General features: G+C 41.4%; 1 protein-coding gene across 1 annotated transcript; it reads left to right on the forward strand.

Annotated features, from left to right (window-relative positions):
• The first annotated feature begins 204 nt into the window (after positions 1–204).
• Positions 205–11,121, forward strand: LOC138647664 (galectin-2-like). The gene is made up of 4 exons (XM_069736844.1): positions 205–278; positions 6,830–6,912; positions 8,565–8,724; positions 10,927–11,121. The coding sequence occupies exons 1-4, from the start codon at positions 273–275 to the stop codon at positions 11,071–11,073; spliced, it is 396 nt and encodes a 131-aa protein (XP_069592945.1). The 5' UTR covers positions 205–272; the 3' UTR covers positions 11,074–11,121.
• Positions 11,122–23,129: the final 12,008 nt, after the last annotated feature.

The following is a 23,129-nucleotide window of genomic DNA, read 5'->3' on the forward strand; positions in this document are numbered from 1 at the left end:
TGTCTCTACATTTGCAAAATCCACAGTCATTTTATATTGCAGATTATTGTATTACCGCTGCCCTAAGGTCACACTAGTCACCGAAAAAAAAATTTCATGTGCTGTTCACTATAGCCGTATTTGTCAGAAGGAAACTGCTCCAAAGTCCTCAAGTTAATATTCAACCAGCGATGATTACTGTATATGACATGTTATATAAGAAGGGTCAGTGTCCGGGAAGGTTTTACTTCCCTGCGGCTTCTCTATAGACGCTCCATCTATCTCTCTGCACCATGGCTGTAAGTTACTTATTGTTTTTTTTTCACACTTCCACTTTTCTTTTTCTTGTGTATCATCATTATCTGCTTTCTAGAATCGAGATATATTCCTATAATGATATACATTCAGAGTGACTCAGACATTTATCTTTACCTTATGTCTGAGCAGGACAGCTACAGTAATTGATTGGCAGCTGTAACTTTTGGCAAGAAAACCTTTTCTGAGGTTTTCTGAGGTTAATTAAAATGGTCTTTTTTTTTTTAGCTCCACTTTTGATCAATTCGGTCATCCTCATACAAGTAAATTAGACTGATTAGTAATTACAGATACAACTCAAAGACTAGAATCAAGAGTAGTCCTGGTTCTGGATAAAAGCAGGTCCGACTTTACAATCCCATACAACATTTCCTACATTGCCAATGATGGCGGAAAATCAGGTCATAAATATAAGAAAGTGTTAGGCCGGAGTCACACACACCGCAGGGAAATACGGTTCGTATTTTACATGCGTAATACGCAGAAATGTTTCCAAAATAGTGATCCGTATGTCATCCGTAGGTAGGGTGTGTCAGCGTATTTTGTATGAAATATAAATACATATATATATATATATATATATATATATGTGTCTCACTGACATATATATATACTGTATACCCCTATACTATGTGTAGACATTTATTCTACCTATTCTTCCCTGTCAGTATGATTTTACTGTACACCCTACTGAATTGCCGGCTTTTCTATAGAACACCGCTGCGTATTTCTCACAAGTCACACTGTTGGTCCATGTGTAATCCGTATTTTTCTCGCCCCCATAGACTTTCATTGGCGGATTTTTTGCGCAATACGCTGACAAACACAGCATACTGCGATTTTCTACGCCCGTAAAATACGGCAGAGAAATATACGGCAGATAGGAGCTACCCCATAGAGAATCATTGGTCCGTGTGCAATGAGTAGTTTTTGCGCCTCTCATACATCCGTAAAACTCGCTAGTGTGACCCCGACCTTATATCTAATTGTGTACCCGAAAAAACATAGATATCAGTGTGATATTGCACTACGTATGGCACATTGAACCAAGAGCTACATTATAAGGGTTCGGTCACACGTTCAGTATTTGGTCAGTATTTTAACTCAGTATTTGTAAGCCAAAACCAGGAGTGGGTGATAAATACAGAAGTGGTGACTATTGATGAGCGAGTATACTCATTACTCGGGTTTCTCCGAGCACGCTCTGGTGTCCTCCGAGTATTTTGGCGTGCTCGAAGATTTAGTTTTCGTCACCGCAGCTGCATGATTTGCAGTTGCAGGACAGCCTGAATACATGTGAGGAATGCCTGTTTGTTAGGGAATTCCCACATGTATTCAGGCTGTCCAGCAACCGCAAATCATGTAGCTGCATAGACAGAAACTAAATCTCCGAGCACGCCAAAATACTCGGAGGACACTCGAGCATGCTCGGGAAAACCCGAGCAACGAGCATTCTCACTCATCACTAGTGGTGACTAGTGATGAGCGAATATACTCGTTACTCGAGATTTCTTGAGCATGCTCGGGCGTCCTCCTATTTTTTAGTGCTCGGAAATTTAGTTTTTATTGCCGCAGCTGAATGATTTATATCTGTTAGACAGCATAAGTACATGTGGAGATTTCCTAGCAACTAGGCAACCCCCATATGTACTTATGCTGGCTAACAGATGTAAATCATTCAGCTGCGGCGATGAAAACTAAATCTCCGAGCACTAAAAATTCTCGGAGGACCCCCGAGCATGCTCGGGAAATCTCGAGTAACGAGTATATTCGTTCATCACTAGTGGTGACGTGTTCCTATTATACTTTTCCTCTGATTGTTCTTCTGTTGGTTTTGGTTTAAAAATGCTGAGGTAAAATTTTAACCAAACACGGATAGTGTGACCGTAGACTAAAGCTCCAACACATCACAGCTTACACCATTTGAGTTTAGGATTGAGGCAAATGAGGAGCAATTCGGACTCACCCCCAGCTCAGTCACCTACTCAGACAGATTTGCCATAATTATGAAACACGAGAAATTATCACTTTAAGGCCATGCTCAGAGTATTTGGTCAGTATTTTACCTCAGTATTTGTAAGCCAAAAGGAGTGGGTGATAAATACAGAAGTGGTGACGTGTTTCTATTATACTTTTCCTCTGAGTGTTCCACTCCTGGTTTTGGCTTATAAATACTGATGGAAAATAATGACCAATTACTGAACATGTGAATGAGGCCTTGAGGACAAGAGAAGCTTGAAATTCTTGCTTTATTTTTTTATTTTTTGCATACAAAAGAAAAGAAGTCACACTGATATGAAGAAAAATTTCAAAGACCAAAAATGGAAGAAAATCAGATTCAGCACTCTGATGAAAACTGATCCAGGCTTAACAGGATATTAGATGCTCCTAGTTGTATGCACAACATACAATAAATTCTATAAATTCATGATCTTTAATATGTCTGTAATACGCCCCCCATACACATTATACTAATGTAAACCTGCCAATATCGATAGGTTGGGCCGACGATCTATTGTACATAATACCAAAGAAAAAAGTGCGATCGAAAAGCACCCAACAATAAAATTAAGAAAAATATAACAAAATCTTTATTGATTGGTTATAAAACAGGACATTTGGCAAAGCCAGGAGGAGAGGAAAAAAGTACTCAAGCCACAATGTGCACAAAGAAACGGCAGGGGTACAGGCATGAGGACCATAACCTTAGTAACAGAATATAATAACAAAATCCCTTTTAGGAGATATGACTAGAATCCATTTGTATTATATCAATCAAGGGAAGAACAAGAGTACAATATTATACCAGGCCATGCCAGGAAACATAGGTGTAGACCATAGACATAGTATCTCTAGTAATGGCCGCACAAAGGCTGACCCAAATTAGCTACATAGTTACCTGAGCAGGCACTGGAAGGCGATAGTCCGCAGCGTGTACCCACCCCAACGCGCGTTTCGGCGTGATGAGACTTTCTCTTCGACGATCTATTGTGTATGGGAGCTTCAGACTATTGATTGTCGGGTTGGTTAAGGATTTGACATGCTGATTTTGGACTGCTGATCCTTTTGCTCTCCTGAAGATAACCCGCCTCCAGAAATGTCTTAGAAAGAACAGCGGAGCGAAATGAACCCTCCTGTGTATGTGAAAGTCTGGAGAGATAGCCGCTGGCTGAAGTTTAATTTGGCCAACAGCCACTTATTGTGTTTGGTGGGCTGTAGTCGCCAGGAAAATATGGAGTACACACAGTCCTCTAGAGATGAGGGGTGATAGGGGTGATGTATACAGAATATTATCTGTATGCTCACTAGTATGGCACCAATACACACCATGTCATAAATGGGGTGTAGAACACATCATATGCTATTGTGTCATGCCTCTGACGGGAGAAGGCAGATGTTATTGATAAAAAGTGTCAGCCATATTGAATTTAAACATGCCCTCTCCTGGGAGATAAACATCCTTATTATCCCGTATCATGTAGACCTGTAAAGCAGTAGCCATTGAATCCCCAACCCTTGAGTGAAAGCAAAAATGTCAGCTGCATGCACAATTTAAATATACCGGTGTATGTATATATATATATATATATATATATATATATATATATATATATATATATATATATATATATATAAACAATTACCTAAATGGCAAAATAGTGCATATATTAAGCTTTTCTTGACAAGTAAATTCCATTCGCAAGTGCACTGGTTGACGTATGAGTGCACTTGCAGCTCTCCTTTGTTTTTCCCCACTGCCACACCCTGTTCCTTGATTGATAGTGGAGAACAGGCATGACATTATGCAGCAGAGCCTTTGCCTCCATTATCAATCAATGGGGAAGCAATTGTTGGAGAAGTGAGGAGCAGCCGAGGACTGCCAGTGAATTACAGTGCACTTGTGGACCCAATCGGTAAAGAGCAAATTTTGGCACAAGTGCACCATGTATGACACCCTAATAGATATCTTTAATGATAAGATCACTGGGCTTTCCTTGTAATGCATAACTAGAGTGGGTCCTCTAGAAAGATACTCTCTTTTTATCAAAGCTTTATTTTGAGTTATTAATCAAGACCCTGATGGAGCTACGCCTCTCTATTAAAGCACCACTCCAGTGTTTTTATATTTATAATTACACCCCTGGAGTGGTGCTTTAAATGTAATTCCCCTGTCCCTGTCTCATACTCTCCTGCCGTCACCTTCATCCTTTTTCAATGTCTCTCCCGTCGGTCTCCGGCGAAAAGTGACCTGCCGGCAGCTCCATTGTTTCATGGTGCACATCGAAAGTCACTTTTCAACACGAGTCTACGACAGCCTCGTTCTGGCTCTCATAGACTTGCATTGAGTTCTTGTGACTTAATTTCTGACTTCCGGCCAGTCAGAAGTTACTGGCACAAGATGGTGTCATGGAACCGATACAAAGTGAAGCCGCCGGGAAGTGAGTATAAGAACGGGGAGCAGGGGGCTTACATTTAAAGCTCCACTCCAGTGCTGAAAAAACCAACGCTGGAGTGGTGCTTTAACGTATATTTCTCTAAATGGAAATGTCAAGATGTTTTCTATCAGATATTCCGTATAAGAGATCTGGCTAATTGTAGGGTAATAAATACGCACAAGTAGGTTTTTGAGAAATAATTGAGATTGATGACAAACCATTTTACTGTTCATGCCCCCTCATACACAGTGCCCCTTCCGCACCCCTATGACCTCTGCACCTTGCAGATTAGATCTGCCCTTTATTCATCTTTGATATGGAGCAGGTGGTTATCGGTACATAATTACCTCTGTTATTTCTGCTTTTATAGTCGCATCTTATCAAGTTGTTCCCTTAACCTATTTAATGATTGTGAAGGGACATGGGAAAACAGGAAGCAATTAATGGTGCACAATTCATCTTCTTCAATGGCCTTGTTAGCTAAAACCCTGTTCCTCTTTATACAAGAGACGTAACTTACAGAATTTATTCGACAGCTTGTGATTTGCCTTTTATCATTTTTATTTACTGTGTCTAAAGGTGACATACTAATGGAGTCCTTTACTATTCCTATTAATTACAAATGCATCACGTGACTACATAATTCCTAATGGGTAAAAGAGAACCTGTCAGGGTTATTATGTAATGTAAAGTAAAGACACGGCTGTAATGGTGCTGTAATACTGATTACATCGGTACCTTTCGTGAAGAAATCTTCTTTGTGGTTCTTCTGCAATCAGCATTTTAAGTTTTGTGCTCATGAGATTATGGTGCACAGGGGCCGGACTGTGCACTGGGTCTCCTCTTTCCGGTCTGTGATTCCCCGGCCCTTCCGCCTACCTCCAGTCTGTGAATGACAGGTCACTGCTAAGATTCCAAACAGAGGAGGCAGGTCATTCACGGACCGGAGGAAAGCGGAGGAGCCAGGGAAGGGAGGAGAAGACCCAGTGCACAGTCCGGCCCCTGTGCACCGAAATCTAGTCACCAGAAAACTTTAAATGGTGATTAAAGAAAAACCACAAAGCGGAATTCTTCACCAAAAGTATCAATGTAATCAGTAGCAAAGTGCCATGTTTTTACGTTACAAAGTCGTGCTGACAGCTCCTCTTTAATTACTGTTGAATAATCTAATTCTGCATAAATCAATAGAAAAACTGATTATAAGAAACTCACTTATCGGATAAGTATGCACTTCTAAGCCACGTCTTCTCCTAAACTCATCAATTATTCTGAAAAATTACAAAAATCCATCTTTGTCAAAACAGGGCACAAGGGCAACTTTCTGTGGTCCCAACTGCCTATTGAAGTTTATGGAAAGGGGAGGGAGGAGAATGAAGGAGTAGCATCGAAAGGGAGAAGCTAAGATATACACACACAAAGATGGTGCTGCTAATTTGCAGAAAGTGTTAATCTCACCTCAGTGCTGGATTCAACGCTACACTGCTCAGTACCGCTGTATAATGTATTTACTGCTGCTGCTTTTGTGTGTTACATAGAGACACGATAGCAAGATTCCTTTGTGCTTCTTGCTTCCACCCACAAATTCAGAGATAACGGAATATTAGACATTGCGCCAGCATAAGAGATAGGTCGGGAAAAATACAGGATGTGAGTGATATCATTGGATGGATGATACTCGCCCTTTCAAGTCTATGGGTCCATGAAAAGAATCAAACCACACTCGGATTAAATTGGATAATGGTTTGATTGTAATGGACTGACATAATAAACAAAATGGAAACAGTTTTTTTCTTTCCACCATTGAGGAAATTGGATTTCACTCTTATCTAGCATAATCAGACCGATTTTCTCAGATGAAGAGAAAACGTTTGTGTGACCCTAGCCTTAGGCCCATTGCCATAAACCATCAAGTTACCAATAATTAATTTTGACTCTAGTATTTCATAGTATTTTAAGTGTGAAAGTGACAAGAGAGAAGCCAAATAATTGTGTATTATGTCCTTTCGTGCCTATGTGTGAGCGACATACAATTTGAATGTGTCAACTGAATGCAATGAGGAATTCCAATGTATAACAGTGAATTTTTTTTTATAAAATAGGAGATATTTGAAATGCTGAACCTTGAGCTGTCACAGGGAGAAAGTTTAAAGCTTAAAGGAAAACTTCCAGGAGATGCCAAGAAGTAAGTTATTTGTTCCCTGTAACAATAATGGCAATGACTATCAAGGGGACATCTAACAGGAGGTTTGCTGGAGAACCTGCTTAGTGCCGATTGTCTGGAACAAAACATAGTACCGTAATACAATAATGAAGAATTCCTTGAAACACTTGAATATCTGAATTTCTAACATTATATTTAAACAATTAGTTAAAGGGCATTTGTCAGTAGGATCAACCCTCGTAAGCTGTCCTTTTGGGCATGTAGGTCGTAGGAAGCTGAATCAAATGATACGTTGATATCTGCAATCTGACGTCTTATTCAAGAGAAATCCTTGCTTTTCTTAATATGTAAATGAGCTGTTATGATCTATGGGAGGGACACATATCTCCATCCGGGAGACATTTAATGACAGACAGTTTACTCTCCTGATCTACATGTCTCCCACTGGTAACGCCGCCTATCATTTAAAATAATCTCTGGAGGCAGATTATCAGGGAGATCTATGTCCAGCCCGTAGATCTTAACATTTACATATTAAGAAAAATATTGAATTCTCTGGAATAAGATATTGGATCTCAGATATCAACGTATCATTTTATTCAATTTTCTATAACCTGCGTGCCAATATAGACATCTTAAAGGTTGATCCTGCTGAGAGATGCCCGTTAAAGGGTATTCCCACTTCATCCTTTGGATAGGTCTTCATTATCAGATTAGTGGAGGTCCAACACCTGGCACCTTCACTGGCCAGATGTAAGAGTTTACAGAGTTGAACAGAACAGCTCCATCAACTGTTTAGTGGCTGCTGCCATGTCCCGAGGATCCTCTCATATATGAATTTTCCTATGAGCAGATCTGCCATTTAACAGTGGACTGAAGCTGTGCTTTTCAACTCCACAACTGCTGACATCTTGCCGACAGCGGAACTGATCACAGCCGATTGGTGGAGATGCTATCTGAAGGATAGGTCATCAATATTAATATAGTGGAACAATTATTTCAAGGAAATCTGTCACCAGATTTCATACATTATTAAATAGGTCTCTTAGATCTGATGAGGCTGGTGTGCTTACATAAAAAAATGTATGTCAGAATGGCTATATATTTCTGCTATTTAGATGTTTCCAGTTAGACCTCATTGCTGAATTTACTATCAGGTAGGTAAACTTAAAAAAAATATATTCTACAACAGTTATAACATGGCTTTTCAAAGTAAATACAATAGCCTCCTCAGGTCTTAAATATCTATTTAATAATGTACTGTATTGTGAAATCTGGTGGTAGATCCTCTTTAAAGGTATTTTTTTCACAATTAACAAGATTCAACTAACAATCAAATAGGTGATGATAAATGGTTGATAGATGGGAGCCCCACTATTTATAAGAAAGACCACACAACCACAGTGAGGAGGAGTTTGAATGAGACGATTGTCAAGCATATGCTTTGCCGCCCATATCAATTCCTGTGGGACTGGTGGAGACAATCAAGGACAATGCTTGACTTTTTTGTCAACCACATAGACAGAATAGAGCGATAGGCTCGACCATCGCACCATTCAAACACCTCCTTACTGCACAATGGCAGGCAGGTGCTCTAGTCTCCCATGCTAGTGATAGGCAGGGATGTCAGCGGTTAGAACCTTTGGTGAAAAAACTGCCTGTCTCTTTCACAGCTTCTCCTTCAATCTGGGCCGTAGCGCCAGTGATATAGGCCTACATTTTAGTCCTCGCTTCAACGAGAACACGATTGTGTGCAACTCCAAGCGGAGCAACAACTGGGAAAAGGAGCAAAGAGATGGACATCAGTGCTTTTCCCCAGGGACAGAAGTCAAGGTAGGTGCAATAAGATTAAAAAAGGGCCATGTCTAAGAGGGAGCCTACATATCAGGGATATACATTAGCACTTAAAAAATTCAAGCCAGTATAAAATGGAAAAAGTATCAATTCAGTGCACCACCTATGTATTAGAGATAACAGGAGGCTTCCAGGGTTGACAGTCTGTTGTCTGGGTGTGCTGCACGGAGTCTGCACTGGTCTGGCGTCCAGGTCAAATAGCTCTCAATGGTCCAAAAGGAGATGTTCTCCAGCACCAAAGTGAAGTGGTTAGCAATGCTTAAGGATGTTTTTACCTGAAACGCATAAGCATTTTTTTAATATGTGCACATTCTTCCAAATTTTTTATCCCATATAATTGTCACGCATGCAGGTGGTGTCCGTGGTTCGTAGACCAACTGTGACGGGCTTGCCAAGGAGGGGCGTAGCTAAGCGGCTACTTGGTGTTCACTAGAGCTCCTGATGGTGGAGCTAGGCTTGAGCTGCAGGTAGTCCCCGGTACTGGAGCTGCTGACCCCAGGGATAGGGTTCACAGACATGGTAACAGACTTGGGCTCTGTTCAGACTACTCCAAGGGCAGGATGGGTACTGACAAGAGTCACAGGCAGGACTGGATTCAGAGACTGGTATAACAGTCCACACCATGTGATACATGTTCAGACACACAGGTTTCGGATACTGTATCAGGTACCATCGGAGTGGTTTAAGAGTCAGATACTGCCAATGTAGTTTCGGATTCATGTACTGCTGAATGCGGTTTCAGGATACAGGCCCTAGTCGTACATGGACCAGGGGTTCGAGTTCTGGGCTTGGCCGCACAAGGACCTAGGGTTTGGGCTCTGGGCCTGGATGCACAAAAGCCAAGGACTCAAGTTCCAACTACTCAGGATTCTAGTACACGAGACCTGGCAATGTACCGTTGCACACACTACGCAAACTACAAGAACTATAGAGATAGCTCTGGCACCACCCTATTGGAGAGGGTGCCTTTTAAACAAAATGCCTCCCAGCTATTGGCTGGGGCATCTTTTCAGGTAAGTACTGTGCCTTTAAGAACAGAGGAGCATGCACACGTGCACATGGTGCCTCACATGGATTGCACAGGAGACAGGAGGCAGAGAAAACGCCAGGGTCCATACCGAGTGGCTGGGCAGTGAATATGTTCGCATCCCTGCATGGGGAAGGAAGGAGAGCTTTCGGGAATGCCGGTATTAGTGTCACAATGATGAAAAGCTTAGTTTTAAAGGGAACCTGTCACCAGGTTTGGCCAACAAGAGATACGGCCATCACCTTTCAGGGCTGATATACAGCTTTCTATAATGCTGTTTATCTGCCCCCAACCCGACCTGCAAGAAAAGTAAAATAACTTTTATTATAGTCACCTGTGGGGTGGTCCAGTCTTAGGGGTGTCACTCTTTTTGGTCCGGCGCCTCCCTTCTTGCAATGCCACCCTCCTGCTTGCTTTGTGTGGATGACGCATCTCTTCGGCAAAGCCTGCTCCTGCGCAGCCGTACTTCTCTGCCCTGTTGAGGGCAGAGCAAAGTGCTGCAGTACACAGGTGCCGGGAAAAGTCAAAGAGCCTCGGCGCATGCAGAGAAGTACGCCTGCACAGAAGCGCTGTACCAAGGAGACTGTGAGGATGATGAAGGGAAGCGTCATCCACACGAAGCAAGCAGAAGGATGGGGATCGTAAGAAGATGTGAGGTGCCGAACCAAGACCAGTGACGCCCATCGGACCGGACCCCCCGCAGGTGAGTATAATAAAAGTTATTTGTCTTTTCTTACAGGTCGGGTTGGGGCAGCTATACAGCATTATAGAATAATGTATATCTGCCCTGAAACGTGATGGCCGTATCTATTCGGCCAAACCTGGTGACAGGTTCCCTTTAACTACTTTCTTTTGATGATGGAGAACATCCCCTTTTGGACCATTGAGAACATAAAATGCAGCCGGAGTTTTCTTGATTATAAATTATCCTCCATAATACATTATCTGACTTGACTATGAAGTGGAAACAATGTAGAACAGAGGACACCGCAAACAGCATTAGATAGACCTTATTATCGTTTAACTTTAGTGACATGCGTGGACTTTTGTCCGTGTCTTCTAAAATGTGAACTTCGACTTTTGGGGGTTTCTAAATGTTGTTGACATCTAATATTTATATAAATTTTTATTTGATTTTTTAATTTCTTCCATAGATCTCAATTCATTTTCATGGAGATAAATTTGTTGTGAAACTTCCGGACGGTCATGAGATCTCATTTCCAAATCGCCATGGGTATGATAAACTGACGTACCTGTCCGTCAAAGGTGACTTCAAGGTCACATCTTTCAAATATGAATGAAATGTCACTTGCTACTTTCCACAATAAATCATGTTTTAGCTAATAAAACGGAATGTCGTATTCTTGATTTAAACCAGGAAACTGAAGTTACGTGGATCAATATCACTTGTTTGGGTAGTTTACTGCTGTCTGATACAAATCCCGGAGAAATAATCATACATGCAAGAACCAGAAAAAGAAAAAAAAGCTATCCACTTCTAGGCTTGGATTTCAATCATTTGATCTCTATAGGTTTTTTTTTCCACCAAGTTGGAAGTAAAGTTTAAGTACAAAGATCAAACAAGCAGTAACCAGCTAGTAGACTAAAATAACAGCGTGCAATGCCAGTAAATTGTTTCTAGGGCCAGCAAGATCCTTTTGTGTGCCAAAAGAGGCATGGCTGCAGGATTCAGAGGCAGAATACCACCGCTTTGGAAGGCATGAATGCAGGTTCATCTAATATATACAGTTCATACTGTGCTCCAGCTCATACAAAGACTGCCCTGGAGTCTGGAAAAGAACACAGAAGACAACAAAACTGATATGGAGAACTGTAGTTATGAGGAAGGATTAAAAATAATGTATTTATTTATTTTTATTTATTTTAATAATTTATTTAACAACATATATAAAATAATATATATATATATATATTATTTATAAAATAGCTAAATAATTAGATCTATGTTATGCTGAGAATGAATGTTCAAGAGGGGACACAAAAAATACAAGACAAGAAAGGTACCTCTCCTGTTGAATTAATAATGGCTTAAAGGGAATTTGTCAGTAGGTTTTTTTTTCAATGTAATTTGACAGCAGCATGATGTAGGGGCTGAGACCCTGACGCCAGTGATGTATCACTTACTGGGCTGTGTGTTGCTGTTTCAATAAAATCACTGTTTTATCAGCAGGAGATTATCACTCAGGACTCAGGGCTATGTGTCTTGTGTCTCCTAGTCCAACCCCGCCCCCAGCTGTCAATTAGTGGTGTGGGCGTAGTTATACAGAACTCTGCTAGATCTATTCCTACAGAGAAATGGAGCAATGTGCCCTCAATAAATAAATATAGTGAGACACAAGTATTGTAGACAATCGATGTGCAATTTTTTTTATTAATAACGCACTTATAAACGTTAATATGGGTATCAGTAACCCACAGAACCATACAGGACGAGTACAAAAAGGGGACAAATCCAAGTACAATGCATCCTCAAAACCCGCTCATAATGCTGCAAGTAGTGGCACAAAATGCAAATTGCATCAATATAGATATCTCAAAAACACAAAACACTTCATACAAAGAAAACAGCTCCAAGTGGAAGGAGAATACTGTATATAGTAGTGTTAATGCCATTCTCTAAGTATAAAGTGCCATTCATAGTGCAGTACAATGAAAGTGCTTACCCATGTGGGAGAAGGAGATGTAAGAGGTTGTACTGTATGTACATCTCCTAAAAGACTAAGAACTGTTGTTCGAAACTCGTCTACCCACATTACATTCCCATATAGAGGTTGTGATTTTTTAAGATATGTAATTTTTCTATTAAATATATTTTTCTAATAATTATTAGTGATGAGCGAATATACGCGTTACTCGAGATTTCCTGAGCATGCTCCATGAGAGTCCTCCTCCGAGTATTTTTTAGTGCTCGGAGATTTAGTTTTCCTTGCAGCAGTTGAATGATTTACAGCTATTAGCCAGCTTGATTACATGTGGGGGTTCCCTAGCAACCAGGCAACCCCCACATGTACTCAGCCTGGCTAATAGATGTAAATTATTCAGCTGCGGCGATGAAGACTAAATCTCCGAGCACTAAAAAATACTTGGAGGAGGACACCCGATCGTGCTCGGGAAATCTCGAGTAACGAGTATATTCGCTCATCCCTAATAATTATTTGTGCATCCGCAATGTCAATTACTGTTAACTATCTGCTAGATGTGCAGCAGGGCAAACTGGGATTCTATCACAACTGCTGAATCCAGTAAACTAAGTGACATATCATTGGAATGAGAGTCTCGGTCCCTACATCATGCTGCTGACGGATTACATAGCTAAAACCTGCTGACAGATTCCCTTCAATCTCCAGGAGAGGAAAAATGCCCCCTATATCTTTAGTTATCTGTAGGTCGAAGTCGATTGTTTTAGCCAATGGATATCTCATCTTTTCCAACACCAACGTAAAAAGTAGCGCTTGGCTTGGGAGAGTGCAAGTCTACTTCTACAGAAGATCTGTGGTTATTTCTCCAAGATGTTTGGAAAAACCTCCCTGCCGAGTTCATTAAAATATGCGTGCAGGCATACCTAGAGGAATTGATAGTTTTGAAGGTAAAGGGTGGTTACACCAAGTATGAATTTGATTTCTCTTTTGTTCTTTCACTTTGAATTTTGTTAATTAATAAAAAATATATATGAACAATTCTACTCTTGAAAGCATTCTTACTATGTGCCATTTTTTCCACACCTGGCTAAATCTTCTGCACCGCACTATAGATTTGTTACTGGATTCCTGCAAGCGATGACTCTGTCGAATGCTGATATAAGAGGGTGGAATCGCATAAGTCGCCCTCTTAAATGATTATTTACTGCTTATTCACACTTGTTCGCATTCATACTCGTGATAGTGAATGGGATAGTTCACATGTGATTTTTTTTGCAGACTGAGCGGTCAGTGCAAAATCGCCGAGACATGTTCAATATTGATTAGAGAGTCACAATCAGAAATGCAAGCCTATGAATCTGTGAAAAATCGGACAGGACTAGGATGCCATCCGTTTTTCATGGATTGCTATATAGGACTTTTTGTGTGTTTTTCTTCCAAGAAAAACTGATGGAACTCTGGCCAAAACTGACACACAGACCAAACTCTGATGAAGCTGTGATAAAAAAAAAACACTGATTAAACTCCAATTTCCTCAAAATCACTGATGTCTGTGTGAACAGGTTGCTGAGATGCAACACACAGATAAGGATGAGGCAGAAGTAGCCAACTAAAGCTATTTATGCTCCTAACACAGAAATGAAAGTGTTAATTATGGAACCAGTTAGTTGTTCGGCTGTTGGGTAACAAACCACACAATATTAGCAATAACAACGATGCAACAATTTCAGTATCATATTCTATGTTCAATCTAGCTAACTCTCAGTGTGAATTGCATTTTAGTTTCTTCTGCTTTAACTCCATGGGCGTCACTTGCAACGTTAGGCCCGTCACTGCAATGAGTCCTTCAGAAGTTTCTAATGATTATACTGGCACTAATAGGGCTCACGGGTATTTCCCGCTAGGCCGCAAGTGCTTAGTAACGAGTCACTTGGTACCTTATGTGTGTTCCTAACACGGACCATCCCTGGTCCCTCCTGCTCCCTGTATCATAATTTTAAGCTCGAACTAACAGCCCAGTTCATTTGCATTCCCTGGTCACCATGGCAGATGTCCAGCCCCGTACAATGATCAGCATTCGACCTTCAGTGTTTGACCTGCGGTGTCCGGATATCGGATCTTCACTGGCAAAGACTGAGCTTTGGGTGTTAACCGGGGCAGTCTGGGCTTTGGATCTTGACTATTGCAGTCAGAGCTTTGGTGCTTGGCACCTGGATGGCCTACATCAGGGGTGTAAAACTGCATTCCTCGAGGGCTGCAAACAGGTCATGTTTTCAGGATTTCCTTGTACTGCACAGGTGATAATTTAATCTCCAACTCATTATTTGTGTAGGTGATTAAATTATCACCTGTGCAGTACAAGGAAATCCTGAAAACATGACCTGTTTGCAGCCCTCGAGGAATGCAGTTTGACACCCCTGGCCTACATGATGCAGTCTCCAGCCACTCTTCGATCGCTCTGCCTCTGCGTTCACATGTCCTCCCTGTTTCACTGGTTGGTGCCAACTGACTTCCCACCTTGGCACTTTGGCCTTTTATATTTGGTAATTGTGCCACAGCTATCACCTGACCCAGTGCTCCCTTCAGGCTGGTCCCTCCAGAAACGCTTCCTCCATCTTCTGGTTCCACCATGCTCGATTTGCTTAGTAGATGGCAACATTTGCTCACAGGTGCCATAGAAAACTAATGAACCATATCTTCAGCTCGCCAGCCCCTTACATTTAAACAAGCCTTTCCTTACTCTGCTGTTATCTTCTTGTTCAGGGCAGAATTTATTCGCCTTGTAATGGGTAAAGTGATGTTTGTACCCCCATGTTAGTGAGTCGCCCACCAGGGCAGGGTACTCGGCAACGGGTCCGGTCGCTCTTAATGAGGATGTCATGGTGGCTGCGACCCGCTCCGTGGTGTGGGACTCACTGTAAAAGAGAAAGATCTTTAAAGGGGAATTGTGAATAAGTCTATCGTGACGCTACCTGTGGTGTTCGGTCAATAGAGGGACCGACGCTGCTTTAAAGGGGTCCTCTGGGGGATGTTGTTGCAGCAATGATGGTGATGCTTTCCGCAAGTGAAGCGGGGTCCCCAGGGGTCCTAGAGTGTATGGTGATGATGGTGTTTGCCGGTCAATGAATAAAGGACACAAGTTGTAAAGTCTTTACCTGGTTTGCTGTAGTTGGCAGGCCATAGTCCAGACTACCGGCAACAGATACATTAGGAGTCCAGACAGCCCGGAAACAAGTGAAATCCCCTTGGCAAGTCAGGTTGGGAGCCTTCCACTGTGCGCTTGCTATAGTCCCTGGCTGTCTGTAATGTCCTAACAAGGTCCTGGTTTCTTCCCCTGTCCTGGGACAGGTACCTGTATGGTAGCTTGAGCCGTTCCTTCTGGGGTCTCTGCACAGTGACTCCAGGCTACAGGGTGCTGCTGTACCACAGGCTTAATTTGGGCAGTATACGTGTAGCTCTGTGCCCTCCGGTTCTGCTAGGTGTCCTACAGTTCCACTCTAGCCTCGGGCTCCCGGAACCCGGTCTCTGCCTCCTTGAAATCTCTCCTCTGTGCTCCTTTCCCTTCACTGTCTGCTCCAGACTAAACTAGCTCCTCCACCAAACCAGGATCTTTATTCAGGGAAGCTGCCCTAAAATGGGGTTTTGAGCTCCCCCTCCTGGTCTGGATTCAGAAGGTGTTGTGTGTGTGATTTACCTGCTAAAGAGATCTCTCTTTTTTTCCAGGCATAGCATGACCCTCCCCAAGAAGAAGGCAGCACTACTGTGGTACCTGGGCTCCTGGAGTGCCACATTGGCGGAGTTTCTATGGTACATGTTGTCCAGAGGTTTATGAGTATGGATTTGTAATGCTGCTTTTCAGTGCAGTTGGCGCTGGATCTTCACAGTGGGCGCTGATGGGCTTATCTGGGAACTGACTGAGGTGTATGTGTGTGACATGTTTTTGTGGCGGGTGGTTGGGCGCAGGAGTGAATATGATGCCATGATGGACCAGTCTGAGGTGAGATGAGTATAGAGAAATAGTTTGTGAACAGTACAGGCAGGGATAACTGATGTGTACAATCTGTGGTGAAATACTAGTGACCCCCAGAGTCTCCATCATACTCCTCTTGGGTAGAGAGAGATAAGATGCCTGTAGTATAAACCAGCACTGATGGTGAAACAGACCCAAAGCCCACCAAAAAGGGGTGATTTTAGTCACAATCCCGTGGCTGAGCCAGAATTCGGCAGTAAAGGACATGACTGCGTATGCCGAGTACGGTTTTATCTTCGGCCGTAATCCTAAATACCGCCAAACCCCCGCCATACCGTCCCGACCCGACCCCATTCCTTTAATAAACACACAACCATTTATATTCATTTGGATATTTTGGCCACAGCGGCCAACTTTTATTAACAAAATAACATAAACAGTAATACAATCAGTATATAAATTCGAGGGGAGGGTTCTTGGAGCTAAAAGATCTGGCAAAACCCCCAAAAATGAAGATAGACCACCATGTTACCCTCAGCTGTACATCACCAGCTCGAGGGCACTGTACTTCCCGATCCGGGAAGAGAAAAACCACCAACAGCTCCCAGGGTAAAAACCCCGTCTAGAGCCCATACCAAAATGCCAGATCAAACCCCACACCATTTTCAATTGCCAGTAATTATGTTCCAATTCCTTCCCCCTACCAATCAGCATCAACTCCAAGAACCCCCACCCCCCACCAACTCCGCCACTGTGACAATAACACAAATAAAGATACGCAAAATTATACCCAACATTCTACCATCATAACTATAACATATACATATATGCACATATCCCTTTTTTTTATTTTTTATAAAACTTACACAACTATACAAATATATAAAAAAACCCAGGCAAAAAACAAAGGGGAGAGTGGGTGGGTCTGGCTCACTCTGGCATATGGGAAAGAATGGCGGTTTTCCCGCACTTTCCCTGCAGATCCTCCCTCCTTGAAGCTCCTCCCCCGCTACCATCCACCTATCACAACCCCGTAGCATTATTCAAAAAACCTCCCGGCCAAAATGCAGTCATGGGGGGCTTCCATATAGCTGCGCCCTACTCCAGCCCCCGTCTGGAAGTAGTGGACCTTTAGCAGAGAGCTAGATAGCGGGGAAGGACAGTGAGTGGTCGGAGACAGTATCCAAGAATGATTGTCTCGAGACAGACTGGGACATGGGCAAGGACCTGTGGGGCTGCCTTACAAGACCAAAAGTTTGAAAGGGTCTTGGTGAAGAACCTGTGAAGCCTCATTAAGCGTCAGCTTCACTCAGACCTGGAGTGCAAGCTGTGGCAGAGAGAGGGTAAGCGTGCAGGTTGTACCATTAGCCCACCATGATTCACAGAGGTGGGAAAGGCTGCTTTGTGCTCTATCTAGTTTGAAGTTCTGCAATGTCACAAGTGTATCTCTTCCATATCGGAAACTCTGTAAAGAAATCAAGTTCTGCAATTACAAAGTGTCTTGTCGAAAAGTCAAGAACTCCGCTAGACTGCAGGTGGTGCACTAACACAGCGGCTTCGCTTCCTTACACCATCATTAAGCCAACAGTCAAGATGTACTGTAAGCACTTATAATAAAGAATATAATTTAACATAGCCATTTTATAATATTTTTTTTTTTACTGGAGGGGCCAGAATTCTAAAAGTTGAAAAAGTTAAAACAATTGAAGAATTCAATTGAAGAATGGGCACATCTTTACTTTCAGCCTTGCTAGAAATGCTGCTATCAGTCCACATTCAATAATCAGGAAAGTAGTCTTTGTGTCGGGTAAAGCAGACTTCACTTACAGAATAATTACCCCTCAAGCATCCGTAGATGTTTCTTTTTATCATATATTTATTGAGAATGATAAAATTAAAACTCTACATCATTGCAGATGATGTAGATGATAATATGTATTTTTATTGTCCTCTAAATGCAGTAATGTAAAGGTCGGCCCAAGCAAAAAGAGAAAAAATAACTTTGCAGTGTTATTGCATACACAAACTAATGTCAATGACAACCTGAAGTGGATAAATAGCATGACGAGCAATTACGGCTCATTTAGTCAAGTAGTTTGGAGCAATGACATGTCTAGCGTGCCGCACAGAATGTGAATAAAGCTGAACAATCTGAACATTTATCAAGGGCAATGTGACAACCAGATTGTTTTCTTTTACATTTATTCTTAGAATTGTGACCAGCAATCTGCAAGATACAGGGTACTCTAAGACACAAAAGCGCACAGAGAGGTCAAAAAATACTCTGTTGTAAAAAAATCACAGTAAATAAGCAAGTGCTAGTCAAAAAATGAAAAAGGGTATTTAGTTAATACGTTTTTTTGCAAAAAAAGTATGTTAAGCTGCTCCACCAATCGCCAAGGTATACCCATAATAGAGCAGTCCTGTCTAATGTATATAATCCCTATCTGATGTATTTAAAAACCTGATCATCTGTATAGTACCTGTATGAACAGGGCTCAGAGAGAAAATATCCATGTAGAACATGCGAGATGGAACAGCTCCAATGCAAATGACCCACAGAGGAGTGGTGGACTCCCCAGTCTTGTAGAAACAAGAGAACAATTATAGAACCCAAAACACATGGGCAACTTGCACAGTGAACAAGTCTGTAGAAACCTGTTCACACCACCAAAGAACTTGAAGACACAAAAACGCACAGAGAGGTCAAAAATACTCTGTTGTAAAAAAGTCACAGTAAATAAGCAAGTGCTAGTCAAAAAATGAAAAAATACAGGGTATTTAGTTAATACGTTTTTTTGCAAAAAAAAGTATAAGCTGCTCCACCAATTGCCAAGGTATACCCATAATAGAGCAGTCCTGTCTAATGTATATAATCCCTATCTGATGTATTTAAAAACCTGCATACAGTAAAGTGAGCAAAAATCTACCCAGTGCTTATTGTTCTCACAAGTAATAATGATGTATATGTACCTGGCCTGGAGATGGCATTCTGAGTACTTGTATTCACTGGCCTTGATTCATTAGGACTGACATTTTGTACGCCATGGTTAATAATGGAATAAGCGGTGGAGTAAGATGTGTCGAATTCATTAATGCGGACATGTGCCAACTAGACGTGCTTTACCTCAGAAACGTCTAGTTGGAATGTGGCGGAAATATGCAACTCGCATACTTGTAGTCACATGACTACCTACTTCTGGCGCCAGTGTTGGAGAACCCTGACAGTGCGCGCAGTGAGGATTCACAAATCTGCAGTCACAACGAGTGACTGTAGACTTTATCTCCAAGCCTGGACAACTCCTTTAAGATGTGTGCGACTCTTAATGAATATTGTGGATCTTTCATCTGCCGTGTGCCACCGCCATAAATGTTACTCAAATCATCGACAGAGAGGATACCCAGATCAGCTATTAAATGCCACTTTAAGTAAAGCCAGTGCAGTTTCTCAGAGGGATTTACTGAATAATAATTACAAACACAATAGAGATAACAAAGGAAAGAGATTTATTTTCAATTTTAGATATGGGCCAATGGACAAACACATTCGTTCAGCCATTTTCAAAAACTGGTACCTCTTAGAACGGGACCAGCTGAACGAAAACCTTTAATTAGATACATACAGAAAATCTACCAGTCTGAAAGACATTTTGGTACAGAAAAGATTATATCCAGACTCCAACAATTGGCTTAGAGATTTTCAACCTAAGGGGAACCACAAATGTGGGAATTGATTGGACATACTTATAGTCCTGCCTGACTCTCACAGGCACGACAAAAAAAATAAAGTTGCATTCTGTAGTGCTAAGACATGTAAATATGAAATATATGAAATATGAATAGTGTTACTGCTCTAGATAATGCACGAGCCACCTTCTTCTCTTCCTGAACCGATACTTCCTGCTTCTTTTTCCTAACCAACACACAGCAAGCTGCAGAGGAGAAATGACTAGTCCAAGTGCACACAAATCATAGAAGAGCATTGTCTCTTAAAGTCACAGTGTAATTTAGTTCTCAGCAGGGGCTGACCAATACATATACATCAAGTCCGAGAATTTATTTCATGCAACGTAGTTAGAAACACGTGTGCACAACTGTATGAGGTGCACGGGTAGGTTCCCAAACCATAATCAGCAAATAATACAAAACCCGGCACTCAACTTTGTGGTGTGAAGAAACGAAAGATTTATTATCCCAAATCAGAAAACGTTTCGGTCCCACAGCTGGACCTTCATCAGTAACGTTTACTGGGACAATGTATAGATTCAAGTGGCTAAATGGCCTGCCCGGAGGTTGCTATCAATATAGTATTGGATACCCAGAAAGAGAAGTTACAGCCTATATGGGTGCTGTCATCGCGGCGTCCACCGCTATACATATAGGCTGTAACTTCTCTTTCTGGGTATCCAATACTATATTGGTAGCAACCTCCGGGCAGGCCATTTAGCCACTTGAATCTATACATTGTCCCAGTAAACGTTACTGATGAAGGTCCAGCTGTGGGACCGTAACGTTTTCTGATTTGGGATAATAAATCTTTCGTTTCTTCACACCACAAAGTTGAGTGCCAGGTTTTGTATTATTTATTTCATGCAAAACACATCACCTAGTTTATGTGATTTTTTTGTCCCTACATTTTTTTACAATGGGAAAACAATAAGACCCCTTCCTTTATGTCCTTTTCAGAGAACATTATAAGTCTATCATCTCAGGAAAGGGTTCACTCAGATTGATCCAGCATGTGCAGAAAGCACATTGCTCAGATGTTCACACCGTAATGTTCTACGCTTTGCAGGTATAGAAAAAGTAAAAATCCAAAAATAGGGAGGTAATCACCACACATACTCCTTAGAATGGAATCAATATGGATTATGTGCACATGAGCAGAGGGTCCAACAAGATTTAGTGACAAATTTGACATGTTATTTTTTTATAATTGTATTTGTATTTTCAGCGTTCATTAATTTGTATATCTTAATCACCATTTTTGTCCATAGTGCCTTTTTTCCTTCTTCATTGCATCCAAATTATGGACTGCTAAACATTTCTGGTATAATTTATTATGCAATTGTTGGAAGCATGTGACCACACCCTATCCCTTCTAAGGTCTGCCCAATTTTCAAAAAGTTGGTGAAGCTAGTTGTGACTGGGGTAAAAACATCAAACATTTAATTGCACAAACAAAATTGCTAAATTTCAAACAGTATAGTGCCATAATTGTAGTGAAACAGACTCCTTTGTGTCTATGCCTTTTTGGGTGCATTTGACAAGTGTGCAAGGTATGAAAATACAAAAAATATATCCAAAACAGCATAATTTCATTATGAAATTTACAAGCAAGAGTCGCCACTCCCGTCACGCTTTCGTCCTGCCCCAGGTGCATCGATTTTGGGCAAAACTGGTATGAAAACTCCAAAAGATGTCACATTTTTGTGCAACTCTGCATTGCGTAAACATTTTGTGACTTTTTAAAGCTTTTTACACCAGAATTCTGGAGTAAAAGCTTTGATGAATTGGTGGCCTTTGTGTATAAGAAGCATTTGCATGGTTACTAGAGTACTATACCACCATAATGTATTATTTAAGGCCTACTGTTCTAAATATCAAGAATGTAATAAGAAAAAATAACCAAAAAAAAGCAGAAATCTTGTACTTTTAAACTTAAGATCGGAGATTTCTGCGAAAGATGTGAAATCATCATGTTTTCTTTTAGTACGAATGTTATTGCTAAATATATATTGAGAGCAATGACAGCAGTAATATTTACTGAGATGGTTCCATCGCCACTTGGTCTTTGAAGCCCGGGCTCAGATCTGTCACGTCACTGTCTAGATTGCGCAAGTTGAACATCTGCTTTAAAAATCTTCTCTTCCCTCCAGATAGAGCAGACGTTATTTGCCTCCAACACTTTGTAATTCAGAGATGGTAAGGGGATATATTCTGGATGCTGTCAAAATACATATTATCATCCGTTCTGACCTAGCTCCAAATAATCACAGACAAATCTAGACCGCTGTCAGATAGAGACTGACGGCGGGGCCTGGAGCGGGTCATGGTGATGGCTCTCTACTAACAATTGGCTGGATTGTCACATTCGTTCATCAATAATAGATGAAGTTCATTTAAATTAAATAAATTGATCTGTTTTCCCAGAAGGGTAAAATATTAAAGGGGTTTTCAGGAATAATAATAATCATAATAGCCTTTTATTAATCATCAATATCAGATCAATGGGGATTCCACTGTACACACCTTCGCTGAGCACCTGATTAAAGGGATCTGTGATTGCCATCTTCCCTGCATTGATTTCCAGGCCCAGCTCCTTACATCTCTTAGTGGTTGTGCCGGAAGCTGCAACTCTTTTCAGCTCATTCCATTCAAGTCAAAAGAATTGAATTGTATTAAACCCCCTTGTTGTGGGGGGAATGGCTTTGATGGTTTGGCTGAGGTGTGGGCAGCCGTGGTCCCATGGTTCTGTGCGCCCCTGGTGCAGTCATGTGGTTGTGCGGTGGTTTGTGCTTGGTGTGGCGCTGTGTCCTCGCCTGTTTCCTGCACTGTATCTGACAGAGATGGATTTTATGTTATTGTAATTTGTGGAATTCATGGTCGTTATTTTGATGCATTTCCCCCCTCTTCCTCTCTCTGTTAATCAGCGACTGGTCCGTACGCTCTATCCAGTATTGTTATCAGCGGATATTCATCCTCTTGTCTACCTGTAGTAATAATT

The sequence above is a fragment of the Ranitomeya imitator genome, chromosome 8 (genome assembly GCF_032444005.1).
Source record: "Ranitomeya imitator isolate aRanImi1 chromosome 8, aRanImi1.pri, whole genome shotgun sequence".
Taxonomy (NCBI): Eukaryota; Metazoa; Chordata; class Amphibia; order Anura; family Dendrobatidae; genus Ranitomeya; species Ranitomeya imitator.